This window comes from Trichomycterus rosablanca, chromosome 16, assembly GCF_030014385.1.
Source record: "Trichomycterus rosablanca isolate fTriRos1 chromosome 16, fTriRos1.hap1, whole genome shotgun sequence".
Lineage (NCBI taxonomy): Eukaryota > Metazoa > Chordata > Actinopteri > Siluriformes > Trichomycteridae > Trichomycterus > Trichomycterus rosablanca.
Genome location: NC_086003.1, coordinates 15,355,901 through 15,372,517, shown reverse-complemented (window position 1 = coordinate 15,372,517; position 16,617 = coordinate 15,355,901). Strand labels below are relative to the sequence as shown.

Here is a 16,617-nt window from a genome sequence, read left to right as displayed (position 1 = left end):
CTACTGTAACTGGTTAACCTATAACCATCAAAGAAGTTCAATTGTCAGATCAATGCTGCCAGTTAAAGATGACTTTTAAATTAATTTAACTGAAAGTGCAGCTGCAGTCTGTACAGAGAAAGAGCGTGGAGTTGAAATCGGTATTGGGATTTTTTTTTTTATTCAAAAATGATGTGGATACTTTGCATCATGCTGCACTATAGAAGTAAACTGCTAAAGTCTCAGAAGAAGCTTTTAAATACAGACTGCATCTTATTTAATTATAATTAGCATGTTTATTTGGCGCTTACAATGAATCGTCTGAAAGCTCAACTGGTGCTCACAATGTTTATGTTTCTTTCACTGCTCTTGATTAGGCCATGTTTACTACGTTGCGCTGTTTTTAAATTCATAAAGCATGTGTGACTTGTTAACATGCCATTTTTTTATGTTTTACACATTGGTGGGATGCTATAAGTTGGTTATCGGTTAAGTGTTGACCAACAATGGTTAGTTAGTGGTTAAAAGAAATAGGAAAAATTTGCATCTACAGTTCCAAACCAAAACAGATCCAGCAACAGCCTTCATACTAAGGTACTATATTGCATTGAGACATCCCGTTAACCAGGAACAGTGCATCCTTTTTATTACCAGTCAATTTAAAACTAAGCATCCAGGTCCTCTGAGTACTGTGAGTTGAAGTAGATTAGAAGAGAATGTGGGTTAAGACACATAAGGATGTCAACTCCCAGGAAAGCCCCTTACTGGGCCAGTACGAAAGCCATGCAAGCGATTTGGGGGATGACATGCTATTCTGAATAAGCCTCACTGATTTCATGGTTAAAATTAAACTGAATCTCAGACATGAAGGAGGAATCGCATCTGTCAAGGTGTTTAAAGCCAAGCAGAACATTTTAATTGGACGTAATACATCAGTGATCAGTCTGATTTCACCAGACAGACTGTTTTCAGGTTAGCCTGCACAGACAGTAAACATCTGTTGAAAGACCATCTGTAGAAAAAAGTGTGTGTGTTATTTGAGAGTAGTGTGAAGACACAAGTAAATCCTGAGTAATGTCAAGGGTCTTATTACACTTGCACTCAGACGTATTCAACCTCTCCAAAGAAAATAATATTTTCTGCAGCGCTTGGATTCGCTTTATCAAATAAATAATGCAGCAAATTAACAAAGAAATGAATAATAAGGACACTTTTTTAATACTTGTGTCACAATTAGTCAATGCCTACATATTATTGCTGATCTTAAAACCTACTACTAGTCTGTGGGTCCGTCTGAAACCCTAGTGAGCTGACTTGCTGCCCACTGTCTACCTAGGCAGCTCCATAAGTAAAGAGGATTCTAATAAGACATTAAACTTATAAGGTGGATTATTTTGACACCCTACCTAGACAGCGATTGAGGTAATTACATCATCACAGTTTTAGCTAACTAAGCTAACTTCCAAACCAATGGGTTGTGGAGACAGAACCCGATAGAATGCCAGCTAACATATCCCTGTCTCTAAATGCAACATAAAACGAACACGCTCAGAACTGCAGTCTTAACAATGGTGATAGAAACCTTTGGACACCATTAGTTGTTGGGGAACTTTTATCGATCATGATCTTTAGAAAGGTTGGTCTTTGCCTTAGTCTTTCCAAATTGCAAAGAAATACTAAAACATGCCATTGCATTAGAGCTTGGCATTCTTTCTGGAGCTGACCGTTCTCTGTTCCCTGCAATTGCTTAACAATAAGTCGATTATTGTGAAATAAATTTTCATGCCATCTACTGACCCAACCAAGAAAGCTCTGCTAAAAGCGAAAGTGATTTCTATAGATGTACTAACAGGTTTATCTAGGGTGTGTTCGAAAACCTAGGAGCTGCCTTGCTGTCTTACTGCCTACATAGGCAGCTGCCTCAGTAAAAAGGATTCTAATAAGTCAATGACTTATAAGTCAGGTTATTCGAACGCGCTACTTAGACAGCAATTCCATCGGGTTTTGCATTTAGCATCTTGCCATTCAAACCAATGGGATGGGGTGGCACAGCGCGCTAGCATGTCAACTAACATCTCCCTTCGTGTACCGAAAACGGTTAAATTTGCTGACAACCATGTTTTGTTTTGTTTTCTGTGAGAGAAGAGCTGCCGCACTGAATGCTGGGATTGCCTTAATCACTAAGGACGCTTCTGATGCTCACTCGTTCTCGAGTCAAAATAACATTGAAATTTTAAGATGCCTTACTGGACAGGATATTAAGGCATCTAGGATTTCGAATGCTGTCTATGTAGAGAGCTCCCTAGCTTTTCGAACACACCCCTAGTGGGGCAACAAGATACACCTTAGTATCGGTATCTTGTTACCAAATTATTTACATTTATACTGCCAAAAAAAACTGATTTACATAGAAGGCCTAAAAAAAAAATATTTTTAAGATGTGGTTGCTAAAGCTTAGGCTAAGCCATGTTAGAGATCGTACCGCTCTAGATATTACATTAACACATTTTCCTAATGTGTACTGTCCTTACAAGATTCCAACTGGATTCATGTGACTAAGCACAGACGTACAAACAGGCTTGTGATATGATGCAATGAATAAAATCATACCACACACTGGTATCACTAAGTATTGTATCACTGCAGCAGACATTTATACACTGATCAGCCACAACATTAAAACCACCTCCTTGTTTCTACACTCACTGTCCATTTTATCAGCTCCACTTACCATATAGAAGCACTTCGTAGTTCTACAATTACTGACTGTAGTCCATATATTTCCCTACATACTTTTTAGCCTGCTTTCACCCTGTTTTTCAATGGTCAGGACCCTCCCAGGACCACTACAGAGTAGGTATTATTTGGGTGGTGGATCATTCTCAGCACTGCAGTGACACTGACATGGTGGTGGTGTGTTAGTGTGTGTTGTGCTGGTATGAGTGGATAAGACACAACAGCGCTGCTGGAGTTTTTAAACAACTCACTGTCACTGCTGGACTAAGAATAGTCCACCAACCAAAAATATCCAGCCAACAGTGCCCTGTGACAACTGATGAAGGTCTAGAAGATGACCAACTTAAACAGCAGCAATAGATGAGCGATCGTCTCTGACTTTACATCTACAAGGTGGACTAACTAGGTAGGAGTGTCTAATAGAGTGGACAGCGAGTGGGCACGGTATTTAAAAACTCCAGCAGCAATGCTGTGTCTGATCCACTCATACCAGCACAACACACACTATCACATTACCACCATGTCATTGTAACTGCAGTGCTGAGAATGATCCACCACCCAAATAATACCTGCTCTGTAGTGGTCCTGGGAGAGTCCTGACCATTGAAGAACAGCAAGAGAAGAGAGGCTAACAAAGCATGCAGAGAAACAGATGGACTACAGTCAGTTATTGCAGAAATACAAAGTGCTTCTATATGGCAAGTGGAGCTGATAAAATGGCCAGTGAGTGTAGAAACAAGGAGGTGGTTTTAATGTGTGTGTGCGCGCGCGTGTGTGTATAGAGGGATGGGGAAGACCTATGCTAGACCCCCAGCTATCAGCTTGAACTTGGTAGAGTCTGTATAAAAATAGAAAGCTAATTTAAGAGATCCCTATGCATGAGACATGTTGGAGACATGCTGGTCACATGACCTTCAACAAGCCAACGGCTACATACTACCTTGCCCCTGTATTAATGAAAGTGAGGTTTGGTATGACTGTGATCCATTGGAACCGATCCAAATCGTGTCGTCTGGAAACACAGACGAGGAGTGAGAAAACACCTTACCCTGGTGCCATTACACTGTAGGACATCACCTATTTATAGAATGTTTTGGAGACAAAGTTAAAGAAGGGAGATTGAGATGGTTAGGGTATGTGCAGACAAGGAATGAGAGTTATATCAGGAAAAGGGTGTTGAGCCACTAGGCAGGAGAAAGAGGAGAGGACGGCCAAAGAGAAGGTTTATGGATGTGGTGAAGGAGGACATGCAAGAGTCTGGGGTGAAAACGAGGCTGCTCAGGTCAGGGCCCCTAACGACAACAGTCGAGAGATTTATTCACAGTATATCCACAAGTTCAGACTGGACTATATCACTACTGAAATTGTTTAAAGTCAGTGGAAAATACTGATGGTGTAATATTTTCCTACCTCTGTCCTAAAAACTAAAGCCAGCATTACAATGTGATACTCTGCCAGAGAAAGCCTGACTCACCACGACCCTGACCTGTATAAGTGGTGGTAAAAACGTGACATATGAAATAAAATAATCTAACATGGAATACAGTCTCAGTGTCATTAAATCAGACAAGATATTTTTGAACAAACTTATAGCGTGGCAAGTAATGATCTTACAAGACCACTAAAATCACACCCTATAAACACTAACACATTTCTACTTGCGCTTAAAGTGTCATAACTGAAAAACGTACACAAAAATAATCATATCCCTAATTTGTCTTTCTCTTTTCAGGGATACAGGACCAAAAGGCCTCTGCACAAATTGCTGAGAGGTGGAACACTAGAGAAAACAATAGCTAACAGCAAGGTCTACAGTGCAGCTGTGATTACAACCAAAATAACCTTCATTATCCTTCATTTTTCCATGACCTAATGGTTTCGAAGGGTCTAGGCTAGGTTTTAGCAGTATACAGCTTTTTGATTTGATGTGTACATTACATCAACTGACCCTGAATTCACGAAAAAAATAATAAATGAATTTTAGGATTCGCTTGATTTTAAATTTGTGATCCCACACTTGGTTGCTGTTTCCATTGACAAGTGACCCATACTGTACCTAAGGTACCCATGATAACTTTTGTTACCTTTCGTGAATAGGTACGAAGTGGACTGAGGCAGGGTGTATGAGTGGGGCAAAGAAAAACACAGACTATTGATTGGCCAAACAGAATTGCCAATGGAAAAAGCTATGCTGTCACATTTATGATATTCATGGCAGAAATCTGTGCTTTTCGCTAGTTTTATTTGTCTTGTATCAGATACACAGATCAACTATAACATTAAAACCACCTCCTTGTTTCTACACTCACTGTCTATTTTATTAGCTTATCATATAGAAGCACTTGGTAGTTCTACAATTACTGACTGTAGTCCATCTGTTTTTATGCATACTTTTTGGTAGCCTGCTTTCACCCTGTTTTTTAATGGTCAGGACCCCCACAGGACCACTACAGAGCAGGTATTACTTAGGTGGTGGATGATTCTCAGCACTGCAGTGACAATGACATGGTGGTGGTGTGTTAGTGTGTGTTGTGCTGGTATGAGTGGATCAGACACAGCAGCGCTGCTGGAGTTTTTAAACACCTCACTGTCACAGCTGGACTAAGAATAGTCCACCAACCAAAAATATCCAGCCGACAGCACCCTGTGGGAAGATGACCAACTCAAACAGCAGCAATAGATGAACGATCGTCTCTGACTTTACATCTACAAGATAGACCAACTAGGTAGGAGTGTCTAATAGAGTGGACAGTGAGTGGACACGGTATTCAAAAACATCACCACCCTGTCAGTGTCACTGCAGTGCTGAGAATGATCCACCACCTAAATAATACCTGCTCTGTAGCGGTCCTGGAAGAGTCCTGACCATTGAGGAACAGCATGAAAGGGAGCTAACAAAGCATGTTAACAAACACAGATGCTCTACAGTCAGTAATTGTAGAACTACAAAGTGCTTCTACATGGTAAGTGGAGCTGATAAAATGGACAAGATGGTGGTTTTAATGTTATGGCTGACCAGTGTATATGTTTTCAGTCCTATATAATTAAGGAATTTAATGATTATTACTGTATTATCTTGTGTGAGAGTTTCTTTGAATGTATTGGGCACATGGAGACTTTGTCTTTCACTGTTGTACACTGGGCATTCATTCAGAATATGTTTTATGGTGATAGGTGTCTCCAATGTAATTACAGAATACCATTGCTATATTGAAAACTCAACTTTTTAGTCGAGGTAAGATTTTAATAAAGCGGTGTGATTAAAAACCATGATAGAATTAAACAGGACTAAAGAAAATCAGACCAAAAACTAATCCTGTTATTGCTATTGTTTACAGTGATGGTAGTGTATTTGCCCTCAGTACCTGGTGTAGAATGCCATCACAGCCTTACCTTCGGCAAACTTCTACTTTCATGAGAGCCCTTTGCAATGTAGGGTAGTGTGCAGGGGAAAAGGGTATAACTGGTCGACATTGGACTGCTTGCGATACTATACTATTGTATGTCATAGTGTAGCCATAAATCTTACATTTCTGATCATAAGCAACCAGCCACCTAACATACTGTCAAAACCACTCTGACCCACCAAGACATGGACCAGGATGTTACCAGCAGGTCCTTCCACTTTAGTAAGTAAGCTGCAAGCTGGATTTTCCCACAGTGCATCTGGCGCGTCAGCTAGGACGTTCAAATGATCTTGAATCCATTTTTTTTTTTTACCATCTGACCATTCAACCACAATCCATTACTCTGATGCCCACTGTAGGTACTTTACTCCCGTACGGAGTCTACAGGAGTTGGCATAGACACTTTGGTCTGAGACTAAAAATCTTCCAAACCACAGCAGCCCATCTGTTGGTCAGTACCAAACAACATATCCTTAATGTACTCTGGGATCAATAAGTCTTGGCCGTCCAAAATCCTGTCAGAGGTTTGTGGTTAGTCTCTTCCTAGTCCATTTTGTAAAATGCCATAAAAACAAGATGCTATGATTTGTTGATTCTCTAAAAGCTTGATTTATCTCTCAAAAGTACAAAGAATTACAATGTTTTCAGTGATTTACAAATTTAGAATGTAATGCCTGCAACACAATCAAAAAAGTTGGGACAGAGGCACATTTACCACTGTTACATCACTTTTCCTATTAGTTACACGTTTTAATTATTTAGTAACTAAAGATTGTAATTATTTAAGTTTTGAAAGTGTAATTTTTGCCCACTGTTACTTGATAGATTACTCCAGCTACTCAACAGTCAGTGATCCCTATTGATCCCTAATTCTTCTCATGATGTGCCAGTGCCATACATTTTCAATTAGAAAAAGGTGTAGCAGGCCCACACTCTGGCACACACTCTCTGAGGCCTGGTATTGTCTTGCTGAAACATGGAGTTAAAGAGAAACAAAATTGCTCTGATGGCAGCATGGGTCTCTCTAAAATCCCATAAACACCTTAGGTCACACTTTCACACCTATGCAAGTCACCCATGCCGTGGGCACTGATTCACCACTGCACAAAAAAAGTTATTAGGTATAAGAGTCTGTTGCACAGAAAAAAATACTTGTGTAATTTCTGATAGGGTAATAGATATCTGTAACTTAAGGGCTAGCATGTGATTCCTCCAAAACACAAAACCAGCATCTGCCTCTCAATCCTTCTCCTTTTTTATGTATGACCTCCAGGACATCTGAAATTAACTGCTGCTGCTGAAGTGATTGGGGGACAGGGAAGGTCATTTTGTGAGATGCCCTGCAAACCTTTGGCAGAATGACCTGGGTGTATTTCAAACATGTGCTAGTCTTTCTGGGTCCATCTTTGGACCCAGTGTGACTAAGATCAAAGCAATATCAAAATGAATTATTTACATAAATATAGCATGTTCAGTCACTGGCACTGACACAGCAGTGACAGATATTTAGTACCACTAATCTGAAAGAAACGATTGCCAAAATGCCCCAGTAAGCTCCCTGAAGCCCTCCTGATTACAGTGATTCCTCGAGAGCAATTTAAGAGGCTTATTTAAATGTAAAGTATTATCCAGTCTGGTTCATGAGAGTCTAAAAGACCGCCTACCTAAGGTGTCTTAAGTACTCTAAATTGGACACACATGACACAAAAGGCAATGATGGTTTCAGAGCTTTACATTTTTGCTTGTTAAAAAATGACTCCATTTCTATTCCACTGATTCCACAGCTGTTCCTATAAGGAACAAACAAAATGCAGAACAGTTAACATAAAGCTGCAGGAACTAGTGTTTCAGGTCAGTAGGGTAAAGGTAAATCATTCTAAGACTTAAAACAGAATATGTTTAAATTTGCCAAACAGGTTTGAGCACATGTAAGTGGAGAGACTGTAATTTAGTTTTTCCCTCTAACTACAGACTGTTAGTGATTGCAGTTCGCTTCTTAGTACTATCACTCACTTTAGGAGTAGTCCATTAAAACAATGGACAAGACCTAGTAACAGGGGCTGCAGACAGGTAATAATGAAAGACAATGATAGAAAAAGAAAAAATATAAAAAGATTAAACACAACGGAGCAGAAAGAAATAAACCAGCATGATTTTAGGCAAGGATGTTATTTTACTTCTCACTAGCAAAGTGATAGTGGGGATGGGTGACAAAATATAGCAATATTTACTCATTAATACATATGAAACTCACAAATAAAAAAAACAGTGGCTGCAACCGAACCTGTTCAATACTCTACTAAATAGTATACAAGATTATTAGCCATCCTTACTAATTTGTCTTACCATTCAGTAGTGTGAGGTTTAAAAATCAGCCTGAACAGAGTTGTATTCTGGGCTGGATTTGCTATTACTTCTTCTTCTTCTTCCTCGGCCTTTGTCCCGTTCGGTTGCGGGGTCGGCTCTCGACGGATCGTGATCCACATTGATTTGGCACAATTTGTACGCCAGATGCCCTTCCTGACACAACCCTCCCTATTTTATCCAAGCTTGGGACCGGCACTACAATGCACTGGTTTGTGCATCTAGCGGCTAGGTCTTTGGACTGTGGGAGGAAACCGGAGCACCCGGAGGAAACACACACGGACACGGGGAGAACATGCAAACTCTGCACAGAAAGGACCTGGACCGCCTCACCTGGGGATCGAACCCAGGACCTTCTTGCTGTGAGGCGACAGTGCTACCCACTAAGCCCCTGGATTTGCCATTACACAACCTGGAAATATTACACTTAACAGATGTCTCACACAGATCATTTTTAAAAGCTTTAGCTATTGTATAATGCATAAATGTATACACTAGAGAGCCATTCATATTTATAAATTAAATAATTCAAGAAATTTAGGGGTGGATGTGTGCAGGACATACAAATTAGACAACTTGCCAAAGCTTGTCCTTAAAAAAGTAAATATTTAAAGTATAAATGATACAGTTTGTGCCTTTTTAGTATGGCTTTGTTTCAAAAATGCATACTGGTTTACTTATTAAAATATTTAACAAACACACTGGCAACTGTGCCATTAATAGACAACAGAGTGGGTACTGTGTGTGTAGTCTGGGACAGTTAGTTAGCCTTTTGTAGGAAACAAACTAATACGGGATAAAAACACTAAAGCTATTTTTAAAGCTCGAGTAAATTGTAGCTGGTGAATTGTATTATAAAAAGAGCAAGATTTTTTAAATTGTGCTTGTGCGAACACAAAGGGTAAAACGTTAATCTAAGGCTGCGTCCAAATCCGCATACCCTACTAATAACTAGGATGTCTAACTCGCACTTAGGCGAATGTATCCATTATATACTGTGTAGTGTGTACTAAGCAGTTTGGGACGCAACCCAGGTCATAGCGACTAAATCCCTAAACCGCGGCTAATATTTGGAATTTGCTTGCTGATGGTAAAAAACATAATAAAATTAGGTAACGTACATATATTTAATGTCTTGGTAAAACTGTAGACAGTAATTTGTAGCATGTGCTGTCTTACTTAATATTTAAATAATTAAATAATCATCGATCAATTATCACCTCAAGTAAAACAGGCATATTACAACAACGTTAGCAATAAGTTCACTATAGCGATGACCTTCGAAAATGAAAAGGCATGTATATATTATTTTAAATGAACAAAAAGGGAAAAAAGCACTGGCAGGAAATGACCTTAAAGAGCGAATGTAAACGCTGAGGAAAGCTTGACCTGCTGTGTGCAGATTTCTCTTAACGCTTCTGATGTCTTTTTTTTTTTAATCTGCCCTTTAAAATTAAACCAGATCATACAATACAGACCAGACCAAAGTTATTAAGATGTTTGATTATTCTACCGAGATGTCATATTAATGTGTATTAAACGTTTTAGGGGAAAAAAAAAAAACAGAACACAGTGTTTATGTTCTTTTAAAACGGTTTAAGGGATACGTCTCAAATCGTACGCTCCTGTCCTAAGTAGCATGTCTATCTAGCACACCAGCAATTGTGTCCGCGATTGACTGTGTAGTGTGTCCTATGCGATTTGGAACACAGCCCTAGGTTAAAGGGAGTAAATCGCTGTTAACCTTAGTTTAACACGTTCAGATTAAATTGCAGTGTAAAATCATTAGTCGGTGGTAGAAAATATAGAACATAGTTGTATAATAATTTGTAAAGCAATATAGAACTTTGACAGAATTATAGCTGGCAAATTAACTTAAAAAACAACAATCCAAAGTTCATACGCTGTGCGTTGCTAGTGGTGATTTGACTTGTTAGCAAACATTACATAGCTGTGACTGTAAACTTAGTGTATTTTCTAAAAATGTGTCAAGGCGAATGATAAAGTAACTCCATATGAATGGTCTTTAAAACCGAATAAAACTTAGCATGTGTGTTAGTAAAAGTGAGCCCGTTTTAAACGCATATAATAGGTTTAGAATCATTTAGCTAACTCTTTGAGTGAGGTTTTATTTCATCTGGATAACAGAGACAAACAGCATTAGCTAGTTTGTTAGCTTAGCCATCTTGCTACTTACTAGGGATCGTTTGTAAACCTGGGTGTGCGGGGAGGCTGGTATCCGTAAAGATGGCAATAAAGCACGTCGAAACAGAAGCAGCACATCTCAGCCGAGACGACCATCTTCCTGGCCCCGCTGGAGGATCCCGGTCCCGGGCTGAGGTTGGGGGACAGGCCAGTAGAGTTATAGGCTCCGGGAGTTGGGGACAGAGCGGTGCTTGTGTTGCTGCTACCGCTACTATTACTGCTAGTCCCGCTGCCCCCCGGACCCCCGAGTCCGTTCACTCGATTCACGTTTCCGGCCACCACCGTCGATGACGATCCGATCCCCAAGTCCGATCCGCAGTGTCCGGTCCCGGCTGCCCCGCTGCCCGCCCCTCCGGGACCCCCTGAACCCGGGGATCCCGACAACTTCTGCTTCTTCACCCCGCAGCAGCCGGCCGCCATCTTCGAACAATCTGCACCGACACACCGCTTCCGACCCATCGCCGTCACGGCGGGAAGGGCGGGGCCAAACGCCGACCACGCGTAAAAATCCCACTGCGTCACCACGTAGGACGCACGCCGCTCCACCTTCTCGCTGTAGTTATTTATTTTTATAAGGAGTAAAGCTTACGTCCAAAACCTTGTGGGGTTGGGAAGGGAAAGAATTTCCAAGACTGCAATGTCACCCGATCGGTTTGGATTTAAAGCGGCGTAGGGTACGCTACAGCCTTACGCAATGTTCGTAAATCCTGACGCCGCGTCCTACTGAAAGGGAATGGTTTTAAGATCTGAATGTCACAGGGATTCCCTCAATAGGTGCAGATCTTCGTTCCGATGATCTAGCTTGCTCGGTAGATGTGGAGTAAACAAACACGCACCGCACCGCACCGCACCGTCTGCCTCGATCAGCGCTAATTCAGCCGTGCGGGAATCCGGGGGCTGGTGCACGCAGGACCCATGCGTCTCATGCGCGAGACGCTACGCCCCGGAACAGCCTGTCAGTTGTTTGTTTGCTTGCATACGATCATAAATAACACCACTAGCTCCAAACCGCGCCGATCGTACCCCGATAACACCCCGATGCAGTTAGCCTTGTCGGGGAAACATGCAGATCGGCACTGATCCGGTGCGCAGTGCCTCGTTTGCCCCTGTTTACCCCACAGCTCTTACTGTAAGCTCGGAAGTTTTCTCTCGATTGGCTGGAATGCTGTCATCAGTTCATCAAAGCGCATTCTGGACCTGCACCACATTGCTGTCCATCAGAAGCGTCCCGATTCTCCCAAGCTTGCTCGGTGTACCGCGGACAGCAGCTGTCATTCGCCCGGTTGCTGTCTGATCGTGCAATGCAAGCACAACCGTGTGCACTTCTTCCACGCCGGAACCCCTTTCCAGCACGTAGTTTACGATCGATTCCTACGCATCGTGCGTAGTCTAGAGCCTGGATTCTCAATCAGTGCTATGCGGCCCGAGTTCTGATCCTCTCACACAGCTGTCTCCTCTTCACTGATGGACACACACAGGAATCTTCATAACAACAGCATCCAGTTACATCCACAGATCTGTGGTTTTACCAGTAAAGAAAGAACAGACAAAGCCTTTAGCCTTGACTACAGCCCGGAATGAGTTAGCATTTAGCGTAGCTGTGTGCTCCAGTCCACACACTGAAATCTGGGTTGGCAGCACCACTCACTGTACACAGAGGATGTCCTTGAATATTCACAGTAATAACTGTCGTAACCGGCATGACTCTGCCAGTTTGTACACATGCCATTCATGGAGTCTACCAGAAAGCATGGTAGACTACATGTGCCTCTTAGCTATGTATAATGTTACATTACTAATTCATCTTCAGTAACTAGTCCTTGTTTACAGTCACTGTCTGTAAGGATTTTCTCATATTCTTACCATGTCTTCAAGCATCAAGGGGGCGGCACGGTGGCTCAGTGGGTAGCACTGTCGCCTCACAGCAAGAAGGTCCTGGGTTCGATCCCCAGGTGGGGCGGTCCGGGTCCTTTCTGTGTGGAGTTTGCATGTTCTCCCCGTGCTTGCGTGGGTTTCCTCCGGGAGCTCCGGTTTCCTCCCACATTCCAAAGACATGCAAGTGAGGTGAACTGGAGACACTAAATTGTCCATGACTGTGTTCGATATAACCTTGAGAACTGATAAACCTTGTGTGATGAGTACAGTAGTGTTCAAAAAAATAGCAGTGACTTTAAAAAAGTGAATAAAGCACAAAATCATTATAATAACTTTTATTTCCATAAATGCAAACGCACTGAAAATACTACACTTTCAATTCTAAATCAAAACATTAACTATATGTAGCCAGTTTGTGTTAATCCTTTACAGAAAGTTAAGAAAAATTAATATTAGGCTGTTCAAAAAAATAGCAGTGCCAGCATTTTTCTTTAAAAACTCAAAAAATTTATCTATAACATGAAAAAATGTTTGAGGTTTTACTTTACTTTAAATTACTGAACTAATATTCAGTGGCATAACAATTGTTTCCGAGATCTGTGTTGCATGGAGTCGACCAACTTCTGGCACCTCTGAACAGGTATTCCAGTCCAGGATGATTAGGCTACATTCCACAGTTCTTCTGCAATTTTGGGTTTTGCCTCAAAAAAACGCGTTTCAGATTTCAGCCCACAAGTTCTCTATGAGATTGAAGTCAGGAGATTGGGCTGGCCACTCTATTACCTCAATCTTGTTTGTCTGTAACCAAGATGTTTTGGGTCACTGTCATGTTAAAACACCCATTTTAAGGGCATTTCTTCTTCGACATAGGGCAACATGATCTCCTCAAGTATTCTGATATATTTAAATTGATCCATGATCCCTCGTATGCGATAAATAGGCATAACACCATGGTATGAAAAACATCCCCATATCATCATTTTGTACCACCATGCTTTACTGTCTTCACAGTGTACTGTGGCTTGAATTCAGTGCTCGAGGGTCGTCTGACATACTGTCTACGGCCACTAGACCCAAAAAGAACAATTTTGCTTTCATCAGTCCACAAATGTTGAGCCATTTCTCTTTGGACCAGTCAATGTGTTCCTTGGCAAATTTGAACCCATTCAGGAAACGTCTTTTTCTTAACAACGGGACTTTGCAAGGAGTTCTTGCTGGTAAATTGGCTTCACTTAATCATCTTCTGTACTTACTGGTAAATTTAGATGTTCCTTGATCTTTCTGGTGGTGATCATTGGCTGAGCCTTTGCCATTCTGGCTATTCTTTGATCCTTTCGAACAGTCGTTCCACGCTTCCTTCTGCATCTTTCAGGTTTTGGTTGTCACTTTAAGGCATTTTAGCTGAGCAGCCAATAATTTGCTGCACTTCTCTGTATGTTTTTTCCCTCTACAATCAACTTTTTAATCAAAGTACGCTGTTCATCAGAACAATGTCTGGAACAACCCATTTTACCCAGTATTTCAAAAGGAAATGAGCTATGACCAACCTGTGCAACATTTGCCACCATCCTACATTAAATAAGGGCCAAAATTGACACCCATTCTTCTGCAGAATGAATGACTTCACCAATTGAACTCCTCACTGCTATTATTTTGAACAACCCCCTTTCAATCAATGCTTCAATTACTCAGAATGAGTGGGATGCATGTCCTAATTGTTGGGTTTGTTTTGTTTTCATTACTCTACTACACTTTCAAGTGAATTTTTTGCTATGTAGAAATAGCATTTCTACTAAAAACAGTGATTTATCAGGTTAATGGTGTTGGACTGCTATTTTTTTTAACACTACTGTAACTACCGTATCTGTCATGAATGTAACCAAAGTGTAAAAACATGACGTTAAAATCCTAATAAAACAAAAACAAACAAGCATCAAGGCTCTTCTCTGTTCTAGCACCCAAGTGGTGGAATGAACTTCCTCTGTCTGTCCGAACATCTGAGTCTCTTGCTGTCTTTAAAAAACGATTAAAAAACCATTTTTTTACTAAGCACTTAAGCTGACTTGTACTTATTTACTAACATTTTTTTCCATTCTCAAAAAAAAAAAAAAAAAAAAACACTTTGGTTCTAACAGGTTTCAGCAGATTTGTGTTCTTCGACTGTTGTTTACTAAAACTTGAGAAATTAAATGTTTACTATGGAAGCACTTCTGTAAGTCGCTCTGGATAAGAGCGTCTGCTAAATGCAGAAAATGTAAATGTCTTCTTAGGTTATCTCCTGGTTTTCTCCCACCTCCAGGAACAAATCTGTATAGGTGGATTGGTTGCTTAACGTTTTCAGATAGTGCCGGACCTCCTGTGACTCATCAGAGTGAAGCAGTTAGTGAAAATATATAACTATTTCACCCTAAGTAACCAGTTTGATTACTGTCAGCACCAGGGACATGAATTCATTTACATTACATTTACATTTTCGGCATTTAGCAGATGCTCTCATCCAGAGCGACTTACAGAAGTGCTTCCATAGTAAACATTACCTTACTCTAGTTTAAGTAGACAACAATTCAAGAATATAAATCTCCTTAAACCCTGTTAGAACATCAACTTCTTATTTAAAGAAATTTCTTGCTGCTCAGATCTTCTACTCCAGTGTCATTTGCTGAATGTGAGAAAAGCAGTCCTGAAAATTTTAAGTGCGCACTGGGAAGAATTACCACATGCAGACAAAGAGACAGAGTAAGACTTCCAGTTCATTCTATAAAACAGGCTAGTATTTATAGTTGGTGTAGTACATGAGAAATGTGAGCCTGTTTCTAAACTTGGTTAAACTCAAATGGTAGGCATAAAGAAAACTATTTATGAGGATAGCCTAGAGCCAAATGGTTAAGGTACTGGGGTAGGTGGGGACATACAGTAGTGTTCAAAATAATAGCAGTCCAACACCATTAACTTCATAAATCACTGTTTTTAGTAGAAATGCTATTTCTACATAGCAAAAAATTTACTTGAAAGTGTAGTAGAGTATTGAAAACAAAACAAACCCAACAATTAGGACATGCATGCCGTTCATTCTGAGTAATTGAAGCATTGATTGAAAGGGGGTTGTTCAAAATAATAGCAGTGAGGAGTTCAATTGGTGGTCATTCATTCTGCAGAAGAACGGGTGTCAGTTTTGGCCCTTATTTAAGGTAGGAGGGGGGCAAATGTTGCAAAGGTTGGTCATAGCGCATTTCCTTCTGAAATACTGGGTAAAATAGGTTGTTCCAGACATTGTTCTGATGAACAGCGTACTTTGATTAAAAAGTTGATTTTAGAGGGAAAAAACATACAGAGAAGTGCAGCAAATGATAGGCTGCTCAGCTAAAATGATCTCAAATGCCTTGAAGTGACAACCAAAACCTGAAAGATGCAGAAGGAAGCATGGAACTACTGTTTAAATGGATCAAAGAATAGCCAGAATGGCAAAGGTTCAGCCAGTGATCACCTCCAGAAAGATCAAGGAACATCTGAAGTTCCCAGTGAGTACAGAAGATGATCAAGTGAAGCCAATTTACCAGCAAGAACTCCTTGCAAAGTCCCGTTGTTAAGAAAAAGACGTGTCCTGGATGGGTTCAAATTTCCCAAAGAACACATTGACTGGTCCAAAGAGAAATGGCTCAACATTTGTGGACTGGTGAAAGCAAAATTTTTCTTTTTGGGTCTAGTGGCCGTAGACAGTATGTCAGACGACCCCCGAGCACTGAATTCGAGCCAAAGTTTACTGTGAAGACAGTAAAGCACGGTGGTACAAAACTATGATATGGGGATGTTTTTCATACCATGGTGTTACGTCTATTTATCGCATACGAGGGATCATGGATCAATTTAAATATATCAGAATACTTGAGGAGATCATGTTGCCCTATGTCGAAGAAGAAATGCCCTTAAAATGGGTGTTTCAACATGACAATGACCCAAAACATCTTGGTTACAGACAAACAAGACTAAGGTAATAGAGTGACCAGCACAATCCCCTGACTTCAATCTCATAGAGAACTTGTGGGCTGATATC

General features: G+C 40.7%; 1 protein-coding gene across 1 annotated transcript in view; it reads right to left on the bottom strand.

Moving 5' to 3' along the window:
• Positions 1 to 11,165, bottom strand: part of ammecr1 (AMMECR nuclear protein 1) — a 70,627-nt gene extending 59,462 nt beyond the window's left edge. The window contains exon 1 of the mRNA XM_063011424.1: positions 10,684 to 11,165. Coding sequence (XP_062867494.1) covers positions 10,684 to 11,150 — 467 coding nt within the window. The 5' untranslated portion in view covers positions 11,151 to 11,165. The remainder of the gene's footprint in view (positions 1 to 10,683) is intronic.
• Between the last annotated feature and the right edge of the window lie 5,452 nt (positions 11,166 to 16,617).